Source organism: Bos indicus x Bos taurus, chromosome 2 (assembly GCF_003369695.1).
Source record: "Bos indicus x Bos taurus breed Angus x Brahman F1 hybrid chromosome 2, Bos_hybrid_MaternalHap_v2.0, whole genome shotgun sequence".
Lineage (NCBI taxonomy): Eukaryota > Metazoa > Chordata > Mammalia > Artiodactyla > Bovidae > Bos > Bos indicus x Bos taurus.
Window position 1 is genome coordinate 79,498,650 of NC_040077.1, and position 21,764 is coordinate 79,520,413.

A 21,764-nucleotide genomic window follows, 5' to 3' on the forward strand; every position below is an offset into this window, starting at 1 on the left:
ACCCCATGACTACTGTACACAGTAACTTTGGGCACACAAGAGAAAGGTGCATAGAACGTGGACCACTGCTCATCTTTTCTACTATCTATAAGAGATCACTCACCTGCACGCTATTTTTAATGGCAGCCACTTTGTGCTCCACATTCCTCTGTCTTTCTGAAACTGAAGAACTTTGTAAGGATTTCTCCAGAGGTCCCTGGAAAAACGTTTGGAAATTTCAACATATTAAAAAAATTGTTTTGATATGGACCATTTTTTAAGTCTTTATTGAATTTGTTACAATATTGCTTCTTTTTTTTTTAATGTTTTGGTTTATAGGTTGCAAGGCATATGGGATCTTAGCTCCCTGACCAGGGATCCAACCTGTACCCTCCTGCATTGGAAGGCAAAGACTTAACCACTGTACTGCCAGTGAAATCCCTGAAACTTCAACATATTGATGAAACAGGCTTATGATGAATGTAATATATGTAATATACTTTGAACTGAGGTCTGGATCGGTATGATATGAAATATTCTACAGCTATTAAAAACCATGCTGTAGAAAAATATTTAATGGCATACATGTATGTGTGCTCAGTTGCTTCAGTCTTGTCTGACTCTTTTCGACCCTTATGGACTGCAGCCCGCCAGGTTCCTTTGTCCATGGGATTTCCCAGGCAAGAATACTGGAGTGGGTTGCCATTTCCTCCTCCAGAGGATCTTCCCAACCCAGGGATCAAATCCATTTCTCTTGCATCTCTTGCAGTGGCAGGTAGGTTCTTTACCACTAGAGCCACCTGGGGAGCCCTTAAGGACATACGAGTAGTGTTACAGTATTAAGAAATAGAGCAAATTATAAGACACTATATGTTTGTGATCTTTGTTGCTTGTGTATGTATGTGTTTACTTATAAATATCTAGATATATGTATAGACATGTAAACTCAAGCACATGTGACTGGAAGAACACATACACCAAAATATTATCATTTGTTATCTTTGAACAGTGAAATTACAGATGATTTTACGGTTAAAATTTTTTTCCTGTTTTTCTACATCAGACCCATGTGACTTTTGAAATTCTATAAGATATGAAACTACATTAAGTTGTACTTGAATTCAGAATTAGAGATGTTGAATCTGCCAGGATGAAATTTATTTTTATTTTGGAACAAAGAGAGTTTACTAAAGAATATGTAAAAATTTTAGCCTGGTTAAGTATTAATGGAAAGACTAACCAGCTACTCCAAGCCATGTTTCTTGGCCACTCTAATAACCTATCTGAGTTTGTTCTTTAGCTATAACAGTTACATAGATGTCTAGAGTTGAGAGAATGTCCATAAATCCTTCACCTTATACTTGGATAGGGAGGTATGGTTAGAAAGGGTGATGACTAAATAGAAAATGAGTCCCAGAACCTCAAGTGGAACCCAGGTCCTTAACTTTCAATCAAATGTTCTTTCAACTGTATCACATTCTTCAGATGATTTGTAAAATTGCCTCTTTCTCATTTTGGCTCCCATTATTTCTGTGTGTGTGTGTGTGTGTGTGTGTGTGTGTGTATCTCCATATATTGTTTATTGCTTTGAAGTTTACAAACCAGTGCTTCTTTTGTGGTAGTGTGTAGTACTAGAAGATTGTTTGAGAAATGATTTTGATAAGCATCTATTCAAATAAATGTTTCTAACTTGGCTGATACCTGATATGTGAAGAGAACAACAAAAACAATACACACTCACACATATATATATAATGACTAGAGATAAGAGGGCTACAAAAAAGGACAACTGAGAATATATGAAAATATCATATATTAGTAATAGAATCTTAATTTTCATCCAAATTTTCACTGAATCAAACTATGTTTACTTTAGAAACTTACTAACTTTAGATTTTAAAATTAAAGATATCATTCTTATTCACATCTAAAAAATAAGAGTAAGTTGTTAAAACTTCATACTTCTCTAGAAACAGCCATTAACTGACAGAAAGCAAATTTGAGAATTTTTAATAGTTGAAAAAAAGATACTTTGGATCTTCAAAAATAAATACAGTAATGTGAATCACTAAATTACTCAGCAAGACATTTAGAAAGTTGATTATCTACATGCTCTTTCCTTTTTAAATGGAGTATTTCCAAGGCCTTCGTTAACTCCTCTACTTATCTTTGATGGGGACTCTGAATTCTTTCAGCATAGTGGGATAAAATGTACTCTAAAATATGGCAGGGCAGAGCACACTGAAACAGACAAGAAGTATTTATGGAGTTTCTGTAAGAAAATTCCTGCTTATGGACTAGTTTGGACCTGTGGTGTAGGAAACGGAAATACTGAAGGGTTTCGAGCAAGATTGTCCCTGAGGATAAACATGCTGAAAGAAATAGAGCCTAAATGGTACTTAGGAATTTAGCCAGGAAGTGGTTACTCTGTTCTTCAGCTGATATTATAAGACCACAGATCAGAGTGTGAGCAGTGGAAACAGAAAAGAACGTATAGATAAGATTTCAGAAACAAACTCTGGAAAGACTTGGTAGTTATCTCAGTAAGAAGGCAGAGAAAAGCAACTATTCAAAGAGGATCCCAAGACCTTGATTCCAATTGGCTGAACAGATAATGGCACCATTAATGTAGACAGAAGAAGATGGTTGGAAAGAAGATTAGAATTTCTGTTTTAGAAAAATTGAGTTCTGGGTGAAAAGATCGCAACCGGAGAAAGTATTACCTGAACAGGCATGTTGGCGGCAGCCAATATTCTCCTCTCTTCCCTTAAACAATTTGAAATAACCACAGCTACATGCATTGGGTTTCCATGAAATTTTCCCTGAAAAAAATTGAACAAAAACAACATAAAATCTTAAATATATACATCACTATTTGAAGATTAAAATAACCTCCCAATAAATATGTGAAATTGTTTGGGATTTGTTTCAACTATCTATTCTATTATAAAGCCAAAGAAACTTATATTGTGAGTGTAGACATCTATGTAACATATTGTTCCCTCTCCAGAAGTTATTCTTAATGATTAAAAATACTTCTTGAGCACCTTTGTAGGAAAGGCTCTGAACACACATTCAGAAGGATTGGTTTACTTTGGGCTTAGGATAAGTTCTACAAGAGTTACTTCTTTGTAAATTATTATTAGGAACCATGGTGGTCCCAGCTGTTCATTTGTTAACTCTGTTCTTCGTGACTTGTTTAACGCATTGTTTTTGGTCTCTGTTTGGTGGTCTTTGTATCAACTAGCTCATAATTATGTCAGTATGCTAGAGCAACCCCCCAGGTAGCTCAGATGGTGAAGTGTCTGCCTGCAATGCAGGAGACCTGGGTTCGGTCCCTGGGTCGGGAAGATCCCTTGGAGAAGGAAATGGCAACCCACTCCAGTACTTTTGCCTGGAAAATTCCATGGATGGAGGAGCCTGGTAAGCTACAGTCCATGGGGTTTCAAAGAGTCGGACACTACTGAGTGACTTCATTTTCACTTTCATTTTTATGACATCTAAGCATATACATGTTTTATTACCAATGCTAATGTAAACTGGCAGCCCATGGGCCTAATTCAGCCATAAGGTATGTTGTGTAAGTTGAAATATTGTAGTTCCTTCAGGGGAGCTTGTACTACCCCAAATTGCCATAATATCCATCACTGAGTGTGACCCAGGCACTCACTTCCTTTATGTGCTAGGCTCCCATAGGTGTCTGTGTTTTCTTGGTTTACAGGACTAATTTGAACAGCATCATTTTAGTGAATAGTGTTAAACTTTGTTACTAGACCTCTCCATGGCAGGATAAACAGGAAGCACAATAAATGTAAATAAATGCATTTATTTTTTTATTTAGTTTCCTTCTCCCTCCTCTCTGGAGGCGCTAATTATCCACAAAATGGCCAAAAGATCAACAGTAGAGAAGATAAAATAACAAACCACAAAGTGGAAAATTAATAATCAAAAGTAGATTATACAGACTAGTAAATCAAAGGGTATTTCTGGGAAAGAAATGAGGTTATTGTTTGTAAACATTTTTATGGCCTTGACCATTGCTACAATTTTATTAGATGATGCTTTCTAATTAGCATTTCTATTGGTAAAGTTAGGGTAAACACCAAGTATCTGGTTTCATATTCTATTGCTTTCAAAACATTTTCCCCCTTTAAAATCAGAAAACTCCAAAAGAAAAAAACAAAAATGAATTGACAAAAACTCTTAAGGTAAAGAAGTTAAAATTATCCTGTTCATTAAGCTGGGATACCAAAAATTCTGATTTCTGCATGATAACAATTTCTGATTCTCCTTAGTTTGAATTTATTCCTGTTAAAATTTTCCCATCAATTGATTTTTCCCCATACATCTTCTATTGAACTCTCCAAGAAAAGCTTTGTTTTCTCATTTTGGCCTTATTTTTAAAATATTCCACTGAAAACAATAAAGGATTTCTCCCAGGACTAGTTTGGAGGCTCTGTCACTTACGTTAAGTTGAAAGATTTTTCTGTGCAAGATCAGGAGTTCCTCTAAGATCCTAAGAATCACCACTATTTGTTTTTCTCAGTGTTTTAGAAGTTCTTCATTGTTGATCATTCAGATACTATTTTTAAACATTTCTCAGCTTCTTTGTCTACATTTCTTCCTTTTTCTTTCCTACTTGAACTTCTTTTATCTTCCCTTTCACATTTCAGTTTCCCCCCTGTGAGGTTACATTATTCATTTTTTTCTGCTTTGTTAAGAGCAAAGAATCACATTTTTTACCCAGGCTATCTTTTCACTTTCCTTTTGTATTTTCCTAAACCTTTATCTCACTTAAATATATGAGATGAAAACATCTTATGGAAAATTGATCGCTATAGATTCAAAACAAAATTAGCACTTTTTAAAATGATCAGGTAAATTTAAAATTTTTATTTTTTATTGAAGTATTGTTGATTTACAATGCTGTGTTAGTTTCAGGTGTACAGCAAAGTGATTCAGCTGTGTGTGTGTGTGTGTGTGTGTACTAAAAGATGTAGTTATGTTCACCTTTCAGTAGTTACTGTGTATATGGACCATGGACACTCCTCCTACCAGAAAGCAACAACAAAAACAGAAATAAAAAAACAGAAAACCCACCCCTAAGTGTATGTTGGTAGAAGGAAGGAAGGAAGGGAAATTACCCTTTTTCGTGTGTGTGTGTGTGTGTGTATTTCTCTGATGTGTGTGTGCTGTGTGCTTAGTTGCTCAGTCGTGTCCAGTTGTTCATAATCCCCATGGACTGTAACACACCAGGCTCCTCTGTCCATGGGGATTCTCCAAGGCAAGAATACTGAAATGGGTTACCATGCCCTCCTCCAGGGATCGAACCCAGGTCTCCCACATTGCAGGTGATTCTCTAGCGTCTGAGCCACCAAGTTGGAGGGAGGAAGGGAAATTACCCTTTTTCTAGTGTGTGTCTGTTTCTCTTGTGTGTAGGTATTGCAAATACTTTCTGTCTCCGGCTGTCTTTTCACTATCTCTTAGTGTCAATAAAGAGAAGTTTTTAATTTTAGTGAAGTCAAATTTATTAATTCTTCTGTTTATAGTTAGTTTTTTATGACTTAATCTTTCCCTAATCTACAGCCATGGAGACTTTTCCCTATATATATATATATATATAGTAAGCCTTTAGAGTTTTTCCCTAATTGTAATTCACTTGGGGCTTATTAATAGGAGTGGTCCCTTTCACTTTTTTCTATATGAATATTAGTTCCAACAATATTTACTGAACATTTTAGTTTTTCACCACCACTGCTGGGTGAACTGTCATAGCAAGTGCCCATATATGGATGGATTGGCTTCTGACTCCATTCCACCTTATGGTTCTATCTGCTTTATCAACAGACCATCTTAATACAACTACAGTTATATAACAAGTTTTTTGATGTCAAGTATAATAGGCTTTCTCTGCATTTTCACATAAATTTTAGAATCACCTCATCAAGCTACAAACACACATGCACACAACCCTGTTGAGAATCTGAATGGCACTAAATCTTTAGATACTTGGTATCTTTATAATTGTGTTCTAATCTATTTATTTAGGTCTTCTTTAATGCCTATTATTATATCTTTCCACAGAGATCTTACACCTTTTTTTTAGTTTATTTCTATGTAGTTGGTATTTTTGATCAATGGATAGTATCTTTCTTTCTTAAGTGTTTTCACTAGTATGTAGAAATATATTTGACTTTTATGTATTGACTGAATCCAGCAACTTTGCTAAATTCTAATAATGTACTTATAATATCTCTTACCAAGTGTAAAAATTTATCTGTAAATTCTTTTGGATTTTTCTGCAAATACGAATCAAATCTTATATGACTATTGATAACATTTCCCCCTTTTCCTTTATCTAATTTCCATCAGAATTTCACCTTCACATTATGACTTGTTTACAAATGCATTGGTTAATTTCCAAACATAGGGATTTTCTATTATCCTTTTAACTAATTGTTATAGATTTTTTAAAGTCTGATCAGAATAGATTGTTTAATGACTTCGGTCACAACATTCACTGAGAATTGTTTTGTGGCCCAGCATATGGGTTTTCTGTAAATGTTTCATGTGAGCTTGTAAAGAATGTGAATTCTACAGTTGTTGGGTGCAAATGTCTCATACATGTTCATTAACCTAACTTTAATTGTTTTGTCCAAATTTCTGTATCCTTGCTGATTTTTCTCTCCCTCATTAATTTTATCAAATATTGAAAAAGGCATGTTAAAATCTAGTTTGTGAATTTCTTCTTGTGGTTCTTTCATACACATTCATACTTGTTATATATTACTAGTCAAATCTTTCATTACTATGAACTGATCTTTATCTTTAAGAATGCTTTTTGCCTTGAAACAAAAATATAATATAGGCCTAGAAGTGGGATTGCTGGATCATATGGCAACTCTACTTTTAGTTTTTGAAGGAAACTCCACACTGTCCATACTGTTCTCCCTAATGATTGCACCAATTTACATTCCCACCAACAGTGTAGGAGGGATCCCCAAATGGATCCTGAAAAGGATCAAGAGTGTGAGTTTGGATTATGAAAAGCAGTGTAAATGATAATAATTAAACATGTATTTTAATTTTTCCTCAGTGGTATCATGCTATAAATTAAGGGCATTCTTTTCAAAGGCAGCAGGAAGTTTCTGATAAATGTATATTGTACATCGTAATGATAGTCCTGTGCATGATTCATTTCCTCCAGCCTGCTATTGTGCTGATATTTTATTCATCTATTGTGAGGCATTTGGTGATTTCTCTTGCCACTGTTGCTTTGTCTATGATAGGCAATCCTTTTGCATGAGTCTCAAAAATAAAATATAATACAACTTCTAATAGTGGGCATCTTCCTCCCTTTCTTATATCTTGTAAAGTACTTTATTGTTGTTTTCTAAGAAAACATGGAATTTAGGACCATCCACCTAGTGACAATTAACTTGCTTAACAAACATCAAATTTATGCATTGCTGATTTGTTCCTGTCCCATCCTGCATGTGAGCAAACTCCAGGAGATGGTGAAGGACAGAGAAGCCTGGCATACTGCAGTCCATGGGGTCACAAAGAGTCAGACACCACTGAGCAATTGAAGAACAACATTCTGCATACATGAAAACTATTTGTTTCGATCCTAAATCACAGTATTACATTAATGACACTTAAACAGCAATTAAATTCAATGTCTTGTATCAACAGTGCACATAGCTCAACCAAAGTGACATGAAGAGCTATGACTTAATTTTACTTCACAGGAAATGGCCATAACATTGTGACTGCTACCTAACAGTAGTAACTAGAGATGCTATTGATCATAAGATGCATTTTGATTTCAGAGACGTTAAAATGCAGGAAAAAATGTCTTAGAATCAACGTGCTCAGTCGCTCAATCGTGTCCAACTCTGTGACTCTCTGGGCTGTAGCCTGCCAGGCTCTTCTGTCCATGGGATTTTCCCAGCAAAAATACTGGAGTGGGTTACCGTTTCCTCCTCCATTAGAATCAACAAATGTGCTATTTTATTACTCTTGCTGCTTTTGGCTAAATTCCTTGGCTTTCCTGCAAATTTTTCTTCTAGTACCTTCCATTTAATTTCTAAATTTGATTTGTCACTAGTTTCTCTGCTCTTTTTCTCCCAGATAGTCCAAAGAGTACCAGAGTCAGAGGTAAAGGAAGTGATAAGGCTGCTCAAAACAATCTCCTTCATTCAGGTGGCATGAAATCTGAGATTTCATCGGTAGACTTTCAGTCTTCCCAAGGATCCCCTTTAAGATGCAAAGACATAAGGGAGAGTTAACACTGTTTTTAAGTAATTCCCTCTGCACTGTGAAGGATTTATCAGATGTGCTCTCTGGCTGCAGTGACCTGGTGCCTGCAGGCTGAGTGTAATGGATTCCAGGGCAAATAAAGGGGGAAGTTTCAGGACAGCCTTGAAAGAAGGAGGCACAGTAACTGAAGGGGCTGGAGGATTCTGAATAAATGTGTAACCAACAACTGTCTGAGCCTGGGTTTCTCTAGAAGCTAACCCTGAGACAAAGATGCCAGTGCAAGAAGTATAACTGAAAATTCATCCCCAAAAACACAGTTATGGGAGTGGGTCAGTGAGATGAAGAAGAGAAGGCATCCAGTAAAGGGTGTGCCACCCAGCCATTGGCTCAGATGGGCTGGGAGCCCCCAGGATAGGATAGAACATGTGCCTTAGAGTTATTTGGGCTTCCCAGGTGGTGCCAGTGGTAAAGAACCTGCTTGCCAGTGCACGAGACAAATGTAAAAGACGTGGGTTCGATCCCTGGGTCAGAGAGATTCCCTTGGAGAAGGAAATGGCAATCCACTCCAGTGTTCTTTTCTAGAGAATCCCATGCACAAAGGAGTCTGATGGGCTATGGTCCATAGGGTGTCAAAGAGTCAATCATGACTGAAGTGACTTAGCACAGCACAGATTTATCTATGCCAGGGCTTTGGGAACTGGAGTATTTTTATATCAGCTCTTGTCATTACTAGCCCTAAAGCAAAAACCCAGAGATGCCGGCACTTTGAAGTCCACTCGATGAACTAAAGCCATAAGGTCCAAGGGGCTATGGGCAGGGCAGCCCCTATCTCTGCTCTACCAGCTCTCCTCCTAACCTCAATTTGAGAAATTTTCGATTTCTTATTTTTTTTAAATACCTGCAACCACACTAGAGTCAAATGTTGATATTTCTTCTTTTATGGTATCTCTGAGATATGAAGCAGTTATTTCCAACTACTGGGTAAAATGTTTTCATTCATGTTTTTATTGTCAATCTGCAATCTACTGCACACTTCTGGCTGTCAGCTCACACTATCCCCTTTTATCATCCTGAATACTGCTGTTAAATCATGTTTATCCTTGCTCCTTACCAGCATCAAACACACTGGCCATGACAACACTCTCTCAGCCTCAGCTTCTTACTATTTCCTTCCCTTTGTTCTGAGCACACGATGTTTCTTAAAGGCTTTTCCTAAGATTTCCTCACTAGAATTATAAGGATATGTCTAAGGTGAAAAAAAAAAAAAAAACTAAATAGAAGAAGAGCTAATCCAGTCATCTTAAGGCTGATTTAGACTGGCCAGTCTAATAGATTTAAAAAGCAATTCTCTTTCATGATAATTAGAACAATAATGAAGTACCACTCCACAACTGTTAGGTTGACACTGACCACACCAAATGCTGGTGAGGATACAGTGCAACAGAACTATCAAATGTGGAAGACGCTTTGGCAGTTTCTTACAAAGCTAAAAACACCTTTAGCATACAACCCAGCAATCATGCTCCTAAGAATTTACCCAAATGCATTAAAAGCTTATGTTCACATAAAAATCAGAAAATGTTTATAGAAACATTATTCATAATTATCAAAACTTGGAAGCCACTAAGATGTCCTTGAATGGGTGAGTGGATAAACTGTGGTTCATACTTCCATGAGGGCTTCCCTGGTGGCTCAGATGTTAAAGAAACTGCTTGCGATGCAGAAGACTCAAGTTTGATCCATGGGTTGGGAAGATCTCCTGGAGATGGAAATGGCAACCCACTCCAGTATTCTTGCCTAGAAAAATTCTACTGCTAAAAATAGGAGCCTGACAGGCTACAGTCCATGGGGTTGCAAGAGTCAGAAACAACTTAGCGACTAAACCACCACCACATTTCTATGATGAAATATTCTTCAGTGATAAAAAGAAATGAGCTGTCAAGCTACACAAAGACATGGAGGAAAACGAAAACATATTACTACATGAATACTGTAAGGCAAAACTGTGGAGACAGTAAAAAGATCAGTGGCTGCCAGAGGTTTGCAGGGTTGGGTAGAAGGATGAATAGAGGGGGAGCACAGGAGATTTTCAGAGCAGTGAAACTTGTCTGTATGATACAGTAATGGTGGATAGATGGTATGAGGCATATGTTAGAATTCAAAGGACCGTGTAACACAAAGAACAAAGGGTAATGCAAGCTATGAACTTTATCTAATAATAATGTATTATTGGTTCATCAGTTACATCCAATATACTACACTAATAATGCAAGATGTTCATAACAAGGGAAACTCTCTGGTGGGGGCAGGGAGAGAGGCTAAGGTAGTATATGGTAACTCTGTACTTTCCACTCAATTTTTCTGTAAAACTAAGACAGTTCTAAAAAAGTTAAAAAGTCTATTTAAAAAAAATCATTCAGAAGTCACAGTTTTCACATATCCTTATGCTTTTCCTTTGACCAAGAAAGAGAAAATTCAAATGACTATAGTTGCCTGCCTCTGTTGTTTAGCTGGCTTTAAATTCTCTTGAGAGTCCCTTGGATTGCAAGGAGATCAAACCAGTCAATCCTAAAGGAAATCAGTCCTGAATATTCACTGGAAGGACTGATGCTGAAGCTGAAACTCCAATGCTTTGGCTACCTGATGCGAAGAACTGACTCAATGGAAAAGAACCTGATGCTGGGAAAGATTGAAGGCAGGAGAAGGGGACAACAGAGGATGAGATGGTTGGATGGTATCACTGACTCAAGGGACATGAGTTTGAGCAAGCTCTGGGATGGACAGGGAAGCCTGGCATGCTGCAGTCCAGGGGATTGCAAAGAGTCGGACACAACTGAGCAACTGAACTGAACTGAAATTTTCTCATCATCACAAAGATTTTCTTAATAAAAAAGAAATGAGGTATAGATTCTCCATGCATACAAATTATTAATGCCCCATTTCTATTTATGCTAATAATAATACATACATCTTGCTGCTGCTAAGTCACTTCAGTCGTGTCCGACTCTGTGCGACCCCATAGACGGCAGTCCACCAGGCTCCCCCGTCCCTGGGATTCTCCAGGCAAGAACACTGGAGTGGGTTGCCATTTCCTTCTCCGATGCATGAAAGTGAAAAGTGAAAGTGAAGTTGCTCAGTCGTGTCCGACCCTCAGCAACCCCATGGACTGCAGCCTACCAGGCTCTTCCATCCATGGATTTTCCAGGCAAGAGTACTGGAGTGGGGTGCCATTGCCTTCTCATTTTAAATGAACTTAAAATTAGCTGTAGATGTAAATAGTTTGTCTTGGTTTACTTTTTATTTTTGTGTTGGTTTATTTTTTAAACTAAAGAAAATACTTCTTAAAGGTATCAGACTTAAATTCTGAGTCTATTTCTGGTGCCATGTTCTGTGTCTGTGAAGGCTTAGCTTATCCTAGACAACTGCTCCATGAAGCGGTGGGAGAATTCTATATAAAGTCAGGGGAACCTGAGTTTGTGGTTGTCACTAGCTGTGTGACCTTAGGCAAGGCACTTCTTAACCTTCATTACTCTAATTGCTCCTTGAAAGTGAAAGTGAAGTCACTCAGTTGTGTCCAACTCTTTGTGACCCCATGGACTGTAGCCTACCAGGCTCCTCCATCCATGGCATTTTCCAGGCAAGAGTACTGGAGTGGGTTGCCATTTCCTTCTCCAGGGGATCTTCCTGACCCAGGGATGGAACCTGGGTCTCCCGCATTGCAGACAGACACTTTACCATTTGCTCCTTAGTCAGCTGAGATGACAATACTGGTATCAGAGAGTCATTGCGAGGGGCATGCCAGACAACTGAGAAAGAGCTTTGTAACTGGTGCACGTTCAGTTGCTTCAGACTCCTTGCGACCCCAAGGACTATAGCCTTCCAGGTTCCTCTGTCCATGGGATTCTCCAAGCAAGAATGCTGGAGTAGGTTGCCATGTACCTCCTCCAGGGGATCTTCCCAACCCAGGGATCAAACCCACTTTTCTTGTCTCCTGCATTGGCAAGCAGGTTCTTTACCACTAGTTCCACCTGGGAAGCTTTAAGCATGTAACTTATAAAGTGCTCTAAAAAGAGAAGAGGGTTTTTTTATGTTGTCTCATGGGGGTGTTAGAAGAGTTTAAAGATCATAAATGGTAAATCAATGAAAACAACATAAAAATCTTCCTATTACTTTCACAAAAAGGAAGAAAACTGACTAAAAAGCCAATAAAGACCAATGTGTTTTCTGGGAAATATATTTACATGAATGTAGAAGAAACTCCAGAAAAAGACAGACTATGTATTGGGGACTTTCAAAACATAAAACAGCAGGGACTTTCCCAGCTTTTCTTTAGGATTAACTTGCACATGTGCACAAATACACAGCTGCTTTAAATTTAAAAAACCAATGCATACAAGCTAGCAATAAGAAATAATAATACAGTGCTCCCACCTGAGCATAATTCATAAACCATTTGGAAGAAAATAATCAATACTACATTTTCTAAACAAATAGAAAGACCTGAGAAGGAGCATGACAAACTCTCATTAATGATCATCCTTGGGGAAATGAGACGGGCGGGGCGGGGGTGCGGAGCTGGATACTTTCATTTGATCTCGATTCTTTGGTATTGTTGGAATTCTACTTAAGCGTGTGTTACTTTTATGATTAAAACAAAACAAGTAGTGATAAATCACTCATATATGTGCCATACCAGATCTTTGTCTTGGCTTGATTTATGCAGAAGTTTTTGTAAAAGATGAATGTTGGTTTTGAAAATGAGTCATTCAGGTGAAAAGAGAAAAAAGGAGAGTCAGAGTCTAGTTAGATCATTATAGTGACTAAATTTCAATGCTCTTGGGGAACTCAGTCTTGTAATTAAGAGATAAATTAATTGCTTAATTCAAAGTGACAGGAAGAAAACAAGATAGGTGCTAACAAACTCTACTTATCATTTATATGTTTGAACATAATACTAGAACCTGCCGTTTACTGAATACCTATTATATGTAGGGTGCATTATAAAAGCTGACAATAGTGTGCAAGGTACCTTTTAGGAAGCCCAGAGGTCACGTCATTTGTGAATGGCACTGAACTCTTAAGTTAAGGCGAAGGAGTGCTTCAAAAAACAGGTGTATCTCATTCTATAAACCATCACCTTTCCAAATCACTACTGTCTTTTTCAAAATGCATTTCTTATTTAAGTGGACCCCTTCAGTCACAGCTGCATTCAATTTTACTCTCCCTGGAAATTATCTTTATAATATTGCCCATGATAAATCTGTTCAAGGATTAACCATTCTTTATGGAACCTCAAGATAGTTGCAGTGGTTAAACCAACCAACAGAAAATTACTATGTGTTTGATTGTAAAATTATTGAATCACATTTCCTGAAATGACTTCAATCTTAATAACCTCTGGTTGTTGTACTTGCTATTCATACAGGCAATCTGCCATGGACCCTGAGTGCTCCTGTGTGATCTTGCTGGTGTGCCAAGAATACAAATCCCTGACCACTCATCACTCGTCTCATTTTGGGGGGTTGTATTTGCAGCAGGCAGCCTTACTGCTGCTACTGCTAAGTCACTTCAGTTGTGTCTGACTCTGTGTGACCCCATGGACTGCAGCCTACCAGGCTCCTCCATCCCTGGGATTCTCCAGGCAAGAACACTGGAGTGGGTTGCCATTTCCTTCTCAATATGCTTCTCAATACCAATTTGTATTATAAACTTGTAACATTTCCATTATTTGTTCCTATGTCTTATTCCCAATCTATACTGGCATCTTCCAAAAGCAAGAATCAGCTTTCAAGACAAATCTTGTAGTAGCAGTCACCTTACAGGAACCTTGTAAATGCTCGATGAATGATCAAATGAGAAGACGAGTAAATTACAGTAATTCCCTCTTAACTGAGAAAAAATAGAAAAAGCATATTATTCGATCTCAGTGTTGGTAAAGAGATTGTCTTTAAATTCTTCTGGAGTTTTTATTAGTCACCTAACCCTATTGCTGCTGCTGCTAAGTCACTTCAGTTGTGTCCTACTCTGTGAGACCCCATAGACGGCAGCCTATCAGGCTCCCCCATCCCTGGGATTGTCCAGGCAAGAACATTGGAGTGGGTTGCCCTTTTCCAATTCATGAAAGTGAAAAGTGAAAGTCAAGTCGCTCAGTTGTGTCCGACTCTTCTCGACCCCATGGACTGCAGCCTACCAGGCTCCTCCACCCATGGGATTTTCCAGGCAACAGTACTGGAGTGGGGTGCCATTGCCTTCTCCCTAACCCTATTAGCCAGGAATATATAACACTGGACTTCTGAGATTAGTTGGAGGAGATTAGCAAGATATGAAATACTCCTGGAGATGGTGACTTTGCTTCAAAAAGCCCTGGTGGAATCTTCATCCTGGTTGACCGCTATCACTGGTAGAGGCTGCCTTGGGGAGACTTGAATATTAGGGATGATGCTCTGAGAGTCCCCTGCTCTCTGTATGGTAAGACACATCCTTTACTTATAGTAAAAGAATTGATATCCTTTGCTTACGTCTGGTAGAATCCTTTAGTCACCCTCTCACCTTTGCTCTCATGATAGCAAGAATACATCATCCTTATAATCAAAGAATATTTAGATGAGAATATAAAGACAAGAAAATGAAATACTAAAAAAAAAGAAAATGAAATACTAAATGTTAATATTGATAAAGAAGGTATACACACATCTCTCTTGTTGATATGTCTTTATCTAGAAAAAATGAGAGACTAATAAAAAATTCTAGAATGATAAACAAGATGACACTTTTTTTCTACACTGGTAATAATCATCTCAAACTGAAAATGGAAATAATGTTGCATCCAAAATAGTAAGAAAATATTTTTAAAACTTAAGAATAAATGTAAAAAGAAAGGTACACATTTTACATCAATTAAACTAGGGTCATACTGAAGACTGTAAAGATCTGAAAAGGCATAAATTACAAACAACATAAAATAAACATAACAGAATTTTAGGATGTGGGACTTTATCCTAAAAATGTTAATCATCCCAAAATAAATACACATTTTTAATGTAATTGCAGTTAGACTTCCAAGAGTTGATTTTGGAGAGTTTGGATTGAAAGAAAGAGGTAATACAATTCATATGAAAGAAAAGTTGCACAACGGTTAAGAAAATTACAAAAGCTACTTAAGTTTTCAGTGCTTAAAATATATCAGGGAATTTTCTAAGTGTTCTATGTTATATTTCACTAAATCTTCACAACTGTTTGTGATCAATACTATCATCCTGATTTTACAGATAGGCACGATGAGAGAGAGAGATGAAATAGCTTGAAGCCAAGTTTCAATCTGACTCCAGAGTGTGTGTTTTCAACCGATTAACCACCAAGTAATTGTCACCAAGCTGGGGGGAGAAGGACTTGCCATACAGGATGCTGAAATATACTACGAAATGTAATATATTTATAAGATATAAATACACTATATAACATACTTTATAATAATTAATTTTGACATATATCTAGACTAGCAGAGTATAACAAGAGAGTGGTAGGAGAATTATTACATAAAAATGAACATACAAAAAACATCTCAATTCAGTGGGGAAAAATGATCATTTAGAAAGTCTTGCTGGTATAATTGTCTATTAATCCAGAAGACAAGTTGGATCTTTATATAAAGAATTCTATATAGATTAAAGATAATTTTTTTAAAAAAGTAGAATAAGTCAGGAAAACATGTATAATTTAAGAATTGGGAGAGTTTTAACCAAGGCTAGACCCCCTGAAACTATACAAAAAGATGAATTTTTAACTACATTTAAAGATTTTTTCTTGTACAGAAAAAGATGTCATAAAGCCAATAGACATATGGTAGATTGAGGTAATTATTAGTAACTGTTATTTAACATGAAAAATATTCTTAGTGTTTTTAATATATAATCATTTGAAATTGATAAGGGAGAGCCCAATAGAAGAAAGTGAATGGAAAATTGACAAAAGAGCACATCTAAGTAACAAATGAATATGAAAAAGGATGACCAGCTTCACATGTAGTCAGAGAAAAGCAAACAAAGTAAAAAGAGATATTATTTCCTAACAATCAGGTACACAAGATGAAAAGAAATGAAAATACCTACTGTTAGTTGAGATATGGGAAAGAGGGTCTTCATAGACTTTGCTGATGGAAATGTGAACTTTACAACCTATTTAGAAAGCAATCTTGACAATGCCTATTAAAATTCAACTATACCTTGGACTAGAAGGTCCATTTCTAGGAATCCATCCCATAAAAATAAGGGCATTAGCCCACAGGGACACACGCACGGGGTTGTTTGTTACACTATGGTAGAGAAAAGCTGGAGGTGAAGTGCCTGCTCCACTAATGGGAAGGGCTCGATAAAGTACAGCACATCCACTCCATGGAGCATTTGCGACCATAAGATCTAGAGATTTCTGTGATGTAAAGTTTAGAAAGTAGAGAAGTGATTAACACAACTTCATTTTTTTTTCATGACAAGATCCTGTCTTCTCATTTACAAAATTTCAGAGAACATATAATGTTCATGGGGATAAATTACATATGTTCTTAGTTTATTTAGAAATGAGATATAGGTATGGAAGAGCGCCCATTGATGTTAACGCTGATGTCTTTGGGGGGTGATGATGTGGATGGGGGTGAGGAAAAAGAGAACTCTGTAATAAAAAAGCAGCATATATTATATCTAACTTATGGTAGACTATGTGTGAATGTGCAGTAAAAACATGAAAAGATAGTGACAAAAATGATAGTGGTAGTAATTTTATTTTGGTGGAATTTTAGGGAATTTTTAGTTTCTTCTTAGATTTTTCATTATTGTCTGAATTTTCACAAAGACATGTTATTTAAGCAATTAGGGAAAAATTAGAAAGCTATTTCCATGATATCAAAATGTCCATTTAGTAAAAGACTTAAATTAATTTACATATTGTGCAAAAATTAGAAAATTAGATCTCTTACATCTAGAAGTGGAAAACCATTCCAATCGGAAGAAATAAAACCATTCTCTGAAGACTGTTGACACTTATGAAGCAAACCTCAAAGTGACCATTAAACATTTTCCATTGAACAAAAATCCGAAATCTATTTGAATTGTAGTGGAGGCACTAATACTGTTCAGCTACCGAGAGAAATGGAAACTGAAGGGTTGCTAATAGCTCATGAATAATGGAAAGTGATGCCCAAGTGACTTATTACTCAACTGTGACCATGAGGATAGGTCTCAGAGCTGGTTCTAAAACTGGGAATCCTAATGTTGGTTTACAGATACCCAGAGTGACACTTCAAAGTGGTCTTGAGGCTTAAAATGCAAGTCACAATAACATGTTAATATTTAAAGGGTCACTTTCTTTCAAGGCCACATTAGTAAAGATACTAACCCAGTGGAACTTGTCCTTCAAGGCCTTTTAAACTGACTGGCTCTGGCTTCCGGGACTATTTGTACCATCAGCATCCATCAAAATGTATTCATCTCATTCCTACACTCCTTGTTCATGCAGTGCTAATAATCAATGTAGTTGCCTCTTTTTCCCATCATCTTAGATGAAAACTCCTATTAAGCTGTACAGGTTTATACAGTTTACTACCTGAGGGCGTGAATCACCTGAGGTGCTGAAGCCAGGCCATTGTGGAGACATGGTTTACGCAGAAAGCACTGGAAAGTCCTCAGCATTTGAGGTCAGAATCAGGGTTTTACCCAGCCCTGCCATTAACTGTGACATTAAAAAAAGCCACTTTACATTTTTGAACTTTGATTTTTCTCCCCTTTAAAATCTGTACGCTGCCCTCTTAAGTTGTGAGAATCAAGTGGGATGTTCAAAATATCAGAGTCAATCATTAAACAAAGGTCAATTATGTTTTGCTCAGATTGCAGAAGCAAAAATATCCTTTGAAGAGGAATTTTTAAGTGCAAAAATATTAATACTAATAAAAGACACCCATAATCACAAGATCTGGAGATAACTGATATTAACATTTAATGTGCCATTTACTTTATATTTTCCATGTGCAGACATTTAAGAAAACAAAATTTAGACATGCTTTATATATTATTATATATCTGCTTTTCCATTTAATTGATAATTAAATTACAATGTCATTAAAACATCTACAATATCATTTTTAATAGCTGATGAATGGCTATATTAGCTCTAATCTATTGAATAAACTCTCCACTGTTGACATGTAGATTATTTATAATTTGTCACCATTAAAATGCTGTGATATATTGATTAAACCAATGTTGTTAAATTACAGTATTTAGATCGTGTTCATTTATGGTTTTCCTACTTGATATGTCAGAAACTAAGAGAAGTTTATTTAAGTGTTCCACTTTGATGTCTCTCATTTCTTGTATTTATAATTTTTACTTTATATTTTGATTCAATACTCTTTGGTGCATATTGATCTGTGAATGTTACATTTCCATTTGAAATTATCTCTGATAAAATATTTGTCCTGATTATTGCTTTTGAACTGGAATTTGACATTGTCTAACCACCTCAGAACCACCAAGAGGATTAAACGTTATACATTCGGAGTACTAAGTAAGTGTCAGCTCATTTCTATTTTATTATTTTTATTATAACAATATATAGTGACCATACTTTATTTTTGTCTGTATTATTTTTACCCAACCTTTTAATTCTCCTTATACCTCATTTTGGGCTTTCCCAGGTGACTCAGTGGTAAAGCATCTACTAATGCAGGAGATGCAGGAGACCCAGGATTGATCTCTGGGTTAGTAAGAGCCCCTGAAGGAAGGAATGGTAACCCACTCCAGTATTCTTGCCTGGAAAATCCTATGGACAGAGGAGCCTGGCAGGCTACAGTTCATGGGGTGGCAAAGAGTTGGACATGACTTGGTGACTGAGCACACACATATACCTCATTTTAGGGGTTGTTGGTAAATAGCATGTCACTGAATTTTCTGTTTTGAAATCTGAAACTTCTGTTTCTAAATGAGAACTTTCTTACTCTTAAGAAGAGTTCAATCCACTTGCATTTACTGCCATATTTATGTGTTCAGTTGTACTCTGTCACCTACTTTTCTATTTCCTTTGCCTGTCTTTTGTTACAGATAGCCCATACTTCTTTTCTGTCCCCTTCTCCACTATGTGGGAAGGTATAAATACTGTTTTACATGCTTATAGCAATTATCATTGAATTTATCAAAAGTTTTTTTTGTGCCCAGTAGTTCACAACCTAGTTTTCACCACAGTCTCCAGGTGGATTACCTCACACCCACCCCATACTCCTCTATGCACTGATGCATTGATAGAAGAGGCTGTACACTATGTACAACTCCCAGTTTGCACCATCTATAATTCCGCCATTTTCACTTGCACCAATCACAAGGTGCCTTGACTGTATGGTACTACCATTGAAACTTCATTTTAGGTATCTGAAATAGAAGTTAATTTTTGTTATTTTGAAATTCCCATGTCAAAATAAGAATTTAGCATACTTCCCATATCTAAATGATTTCTTTATCATCCCAAGAAACTATTGTAGGGGTGCTGGAGAAGCCATGAAGAGATACTCCACATCCAAGGTAAGAGAAACCCCAATAAGACAGTAGGCACCAAGAAAGGGCATCAGAGGGCAGACAGACTGAAACCACAATCACAGAAAACTAGCCAATTTGATCACATGGACCACAGCCTTGTCTAACTCAATGAAACTAAGCCATGCCATGTAGGGTCACCCAAGATGGATGGGTCATGGTGGAGAGGTATGACAGAATGTGGTTCACTGGAGAAGGGAATGGCAAGCCACTTCAGTATTCTTGACTTGAGAACCCCAATGAATAGCATGAAAAGGCAAAAAGATAGGATACTGAAAGAGGAACTACCCAGGTCGGTAGGTGCCCAATATGCTACCAGAGATCAGTGGAGAAATAACTCCAGAAAGAATGAAGGGATGGACCCAAAGCAAAAACAACACCCAGTTGTGGATGTGACTGTTGATGGAAGCAAGGTCTGATGCTGTAAAGAGCAATATTGCATAGGAAACTGGAATGTTAGGTCCATGAATCAAGGCAAATTGGAAGTGGTCAAACAGGAGATGGCAAGAGTGAACATTGACATTCTAGGAAACAGTGAACTAAAATGGACTGGAATGGGTGAATTTAACTCAGATGACCATTATATCTACTACTGTGGGCAGGAATCCCTTAGAAGAAATGGAGTAGCCATCATAGTCAACAAAAGAGTCTGAAATGCAGTACTTGGAAGCAATCTCAAAAATGACGGAATGATCTCTGTTTCCAAGGAAAACCATTCAATATCACAGTAATCCAAGTCTATGCCCCAACTAGTAACACTGAAGCAGCTGAAGTTGAACGGTTTTATGAAGACCTACAAGACCTTTTAGTACTAACACCCAAAAAAGATGTCCTTTTCATTATAGGGGACTGGAATGCAAAAGCAGGAAGTCAAGAAACACCGGGAGTAAAAGGCAAATTTGGCCTTGGAGTACAGAATGAAGCAGGGCAAAGGCTAATAGAGTTTTGTCAAGAGAATGCACTGGTCATAGCAAACACCCTCTTCCAACAACACAAGAGACTCTACACGTGGACATCACCAGATGGTCAACACTGAAATCAGACTGATTATACTCTTTGCAGCCAAAGATGGAGAAGCTCTATACAGTCAGTAAAAACAAGACCAGGAACTTACTGTGGCTCAGATCATGAACTCCTTATTACCAAATTCAGACTTCAATTGAAAAAGTGGGGAAAACCACTAGACCATTCAGATATGACCTAAATCAAATCCCTTATGATTATACAGTGGGAATGAGAAATAGATTGAAGGGACTAGATCTGGTAGATAGAGTGCCTGATGAACAATGGACGAAGGTTCGTGACATCGTACTGGAGACAAGGAGGAAGACTATCCCCAAGAAAAAGAAATGTAAAAAAGCAAAATGGCTGTCTTAGGAGGCCTTACAAATAGCTGAGAAAAGAAGAGAAGCAAAAAACAAAGGAGATAAGGAAACATATACCCACTTGAATGCAGAGTCCCAAACAATAGCAAGGAGAGATAAGAAAGCCTTCCTCAGTGATCAATGCAAAAAAAAAAAAAAAAATAGAGGAAAACAATAAAATGGGAAAGACTAGAAATCTCTTCAAGAAAATTAAAGATACTAAGGGAACATTTCATGCAAAGGTGGGCTCAATAAAGGACAGAAATGGTATGGACCTAACAGAAGCAGAAGATATTAAGAAGAGGTGGCAAGAATACACAGAAGAACTGTACAAAAAAGATCTTCATGACCCAGATAATCATGATGGTGTGATCCCTCACCTAGAGCCAGACATCCTGGATGTGAAGTCAAGTGGGCCTTAGGAAGCATCACTACTAACAAAGTTAATGGAGGTGATGGAATACCAGTTGAGCTATTTCAAATCCTGAAAGATGATGCTGTGAAAGTGCTGTACTCATTATGCCAGCAAATTTGGAAAACTCAGCAGTGGCCACAGGACTGGAAAAGGTCAGTTTTCATTCCAATC

The 21,764-nt window shown here is 37.1% G+C and overlaps 1 protein-coding gene across 2 annotated transcripts in view; it reads right to left on the minus strand.

Moving 5' to 3' along the window:
- Window positions 1–21,764, minus strand: part of STAT4 (signal transducer and activator of transcription 4) — a 104,015-nt gene that overhangs the window by 41,707 nt on the left and 40,544 nt on the right. For both annotated transcript variants that reach the window (XM_027563084.1, XM_027563074.1), the window contains exons 4-5: window positions 2,703–2,801; window positions 104–196 (exon numbers count right to left, since the gene is read on the minus strand). In XM_027563084.1, the coding sequence (XP_027418885.1) occupies window positions 104–196; window positions 2,703–2,801 (192 nt within the window). The remainder of the gene's footprint in view (window positions 1–103; window positions 197–2,702; window positions 2,802–21,764) is intronic.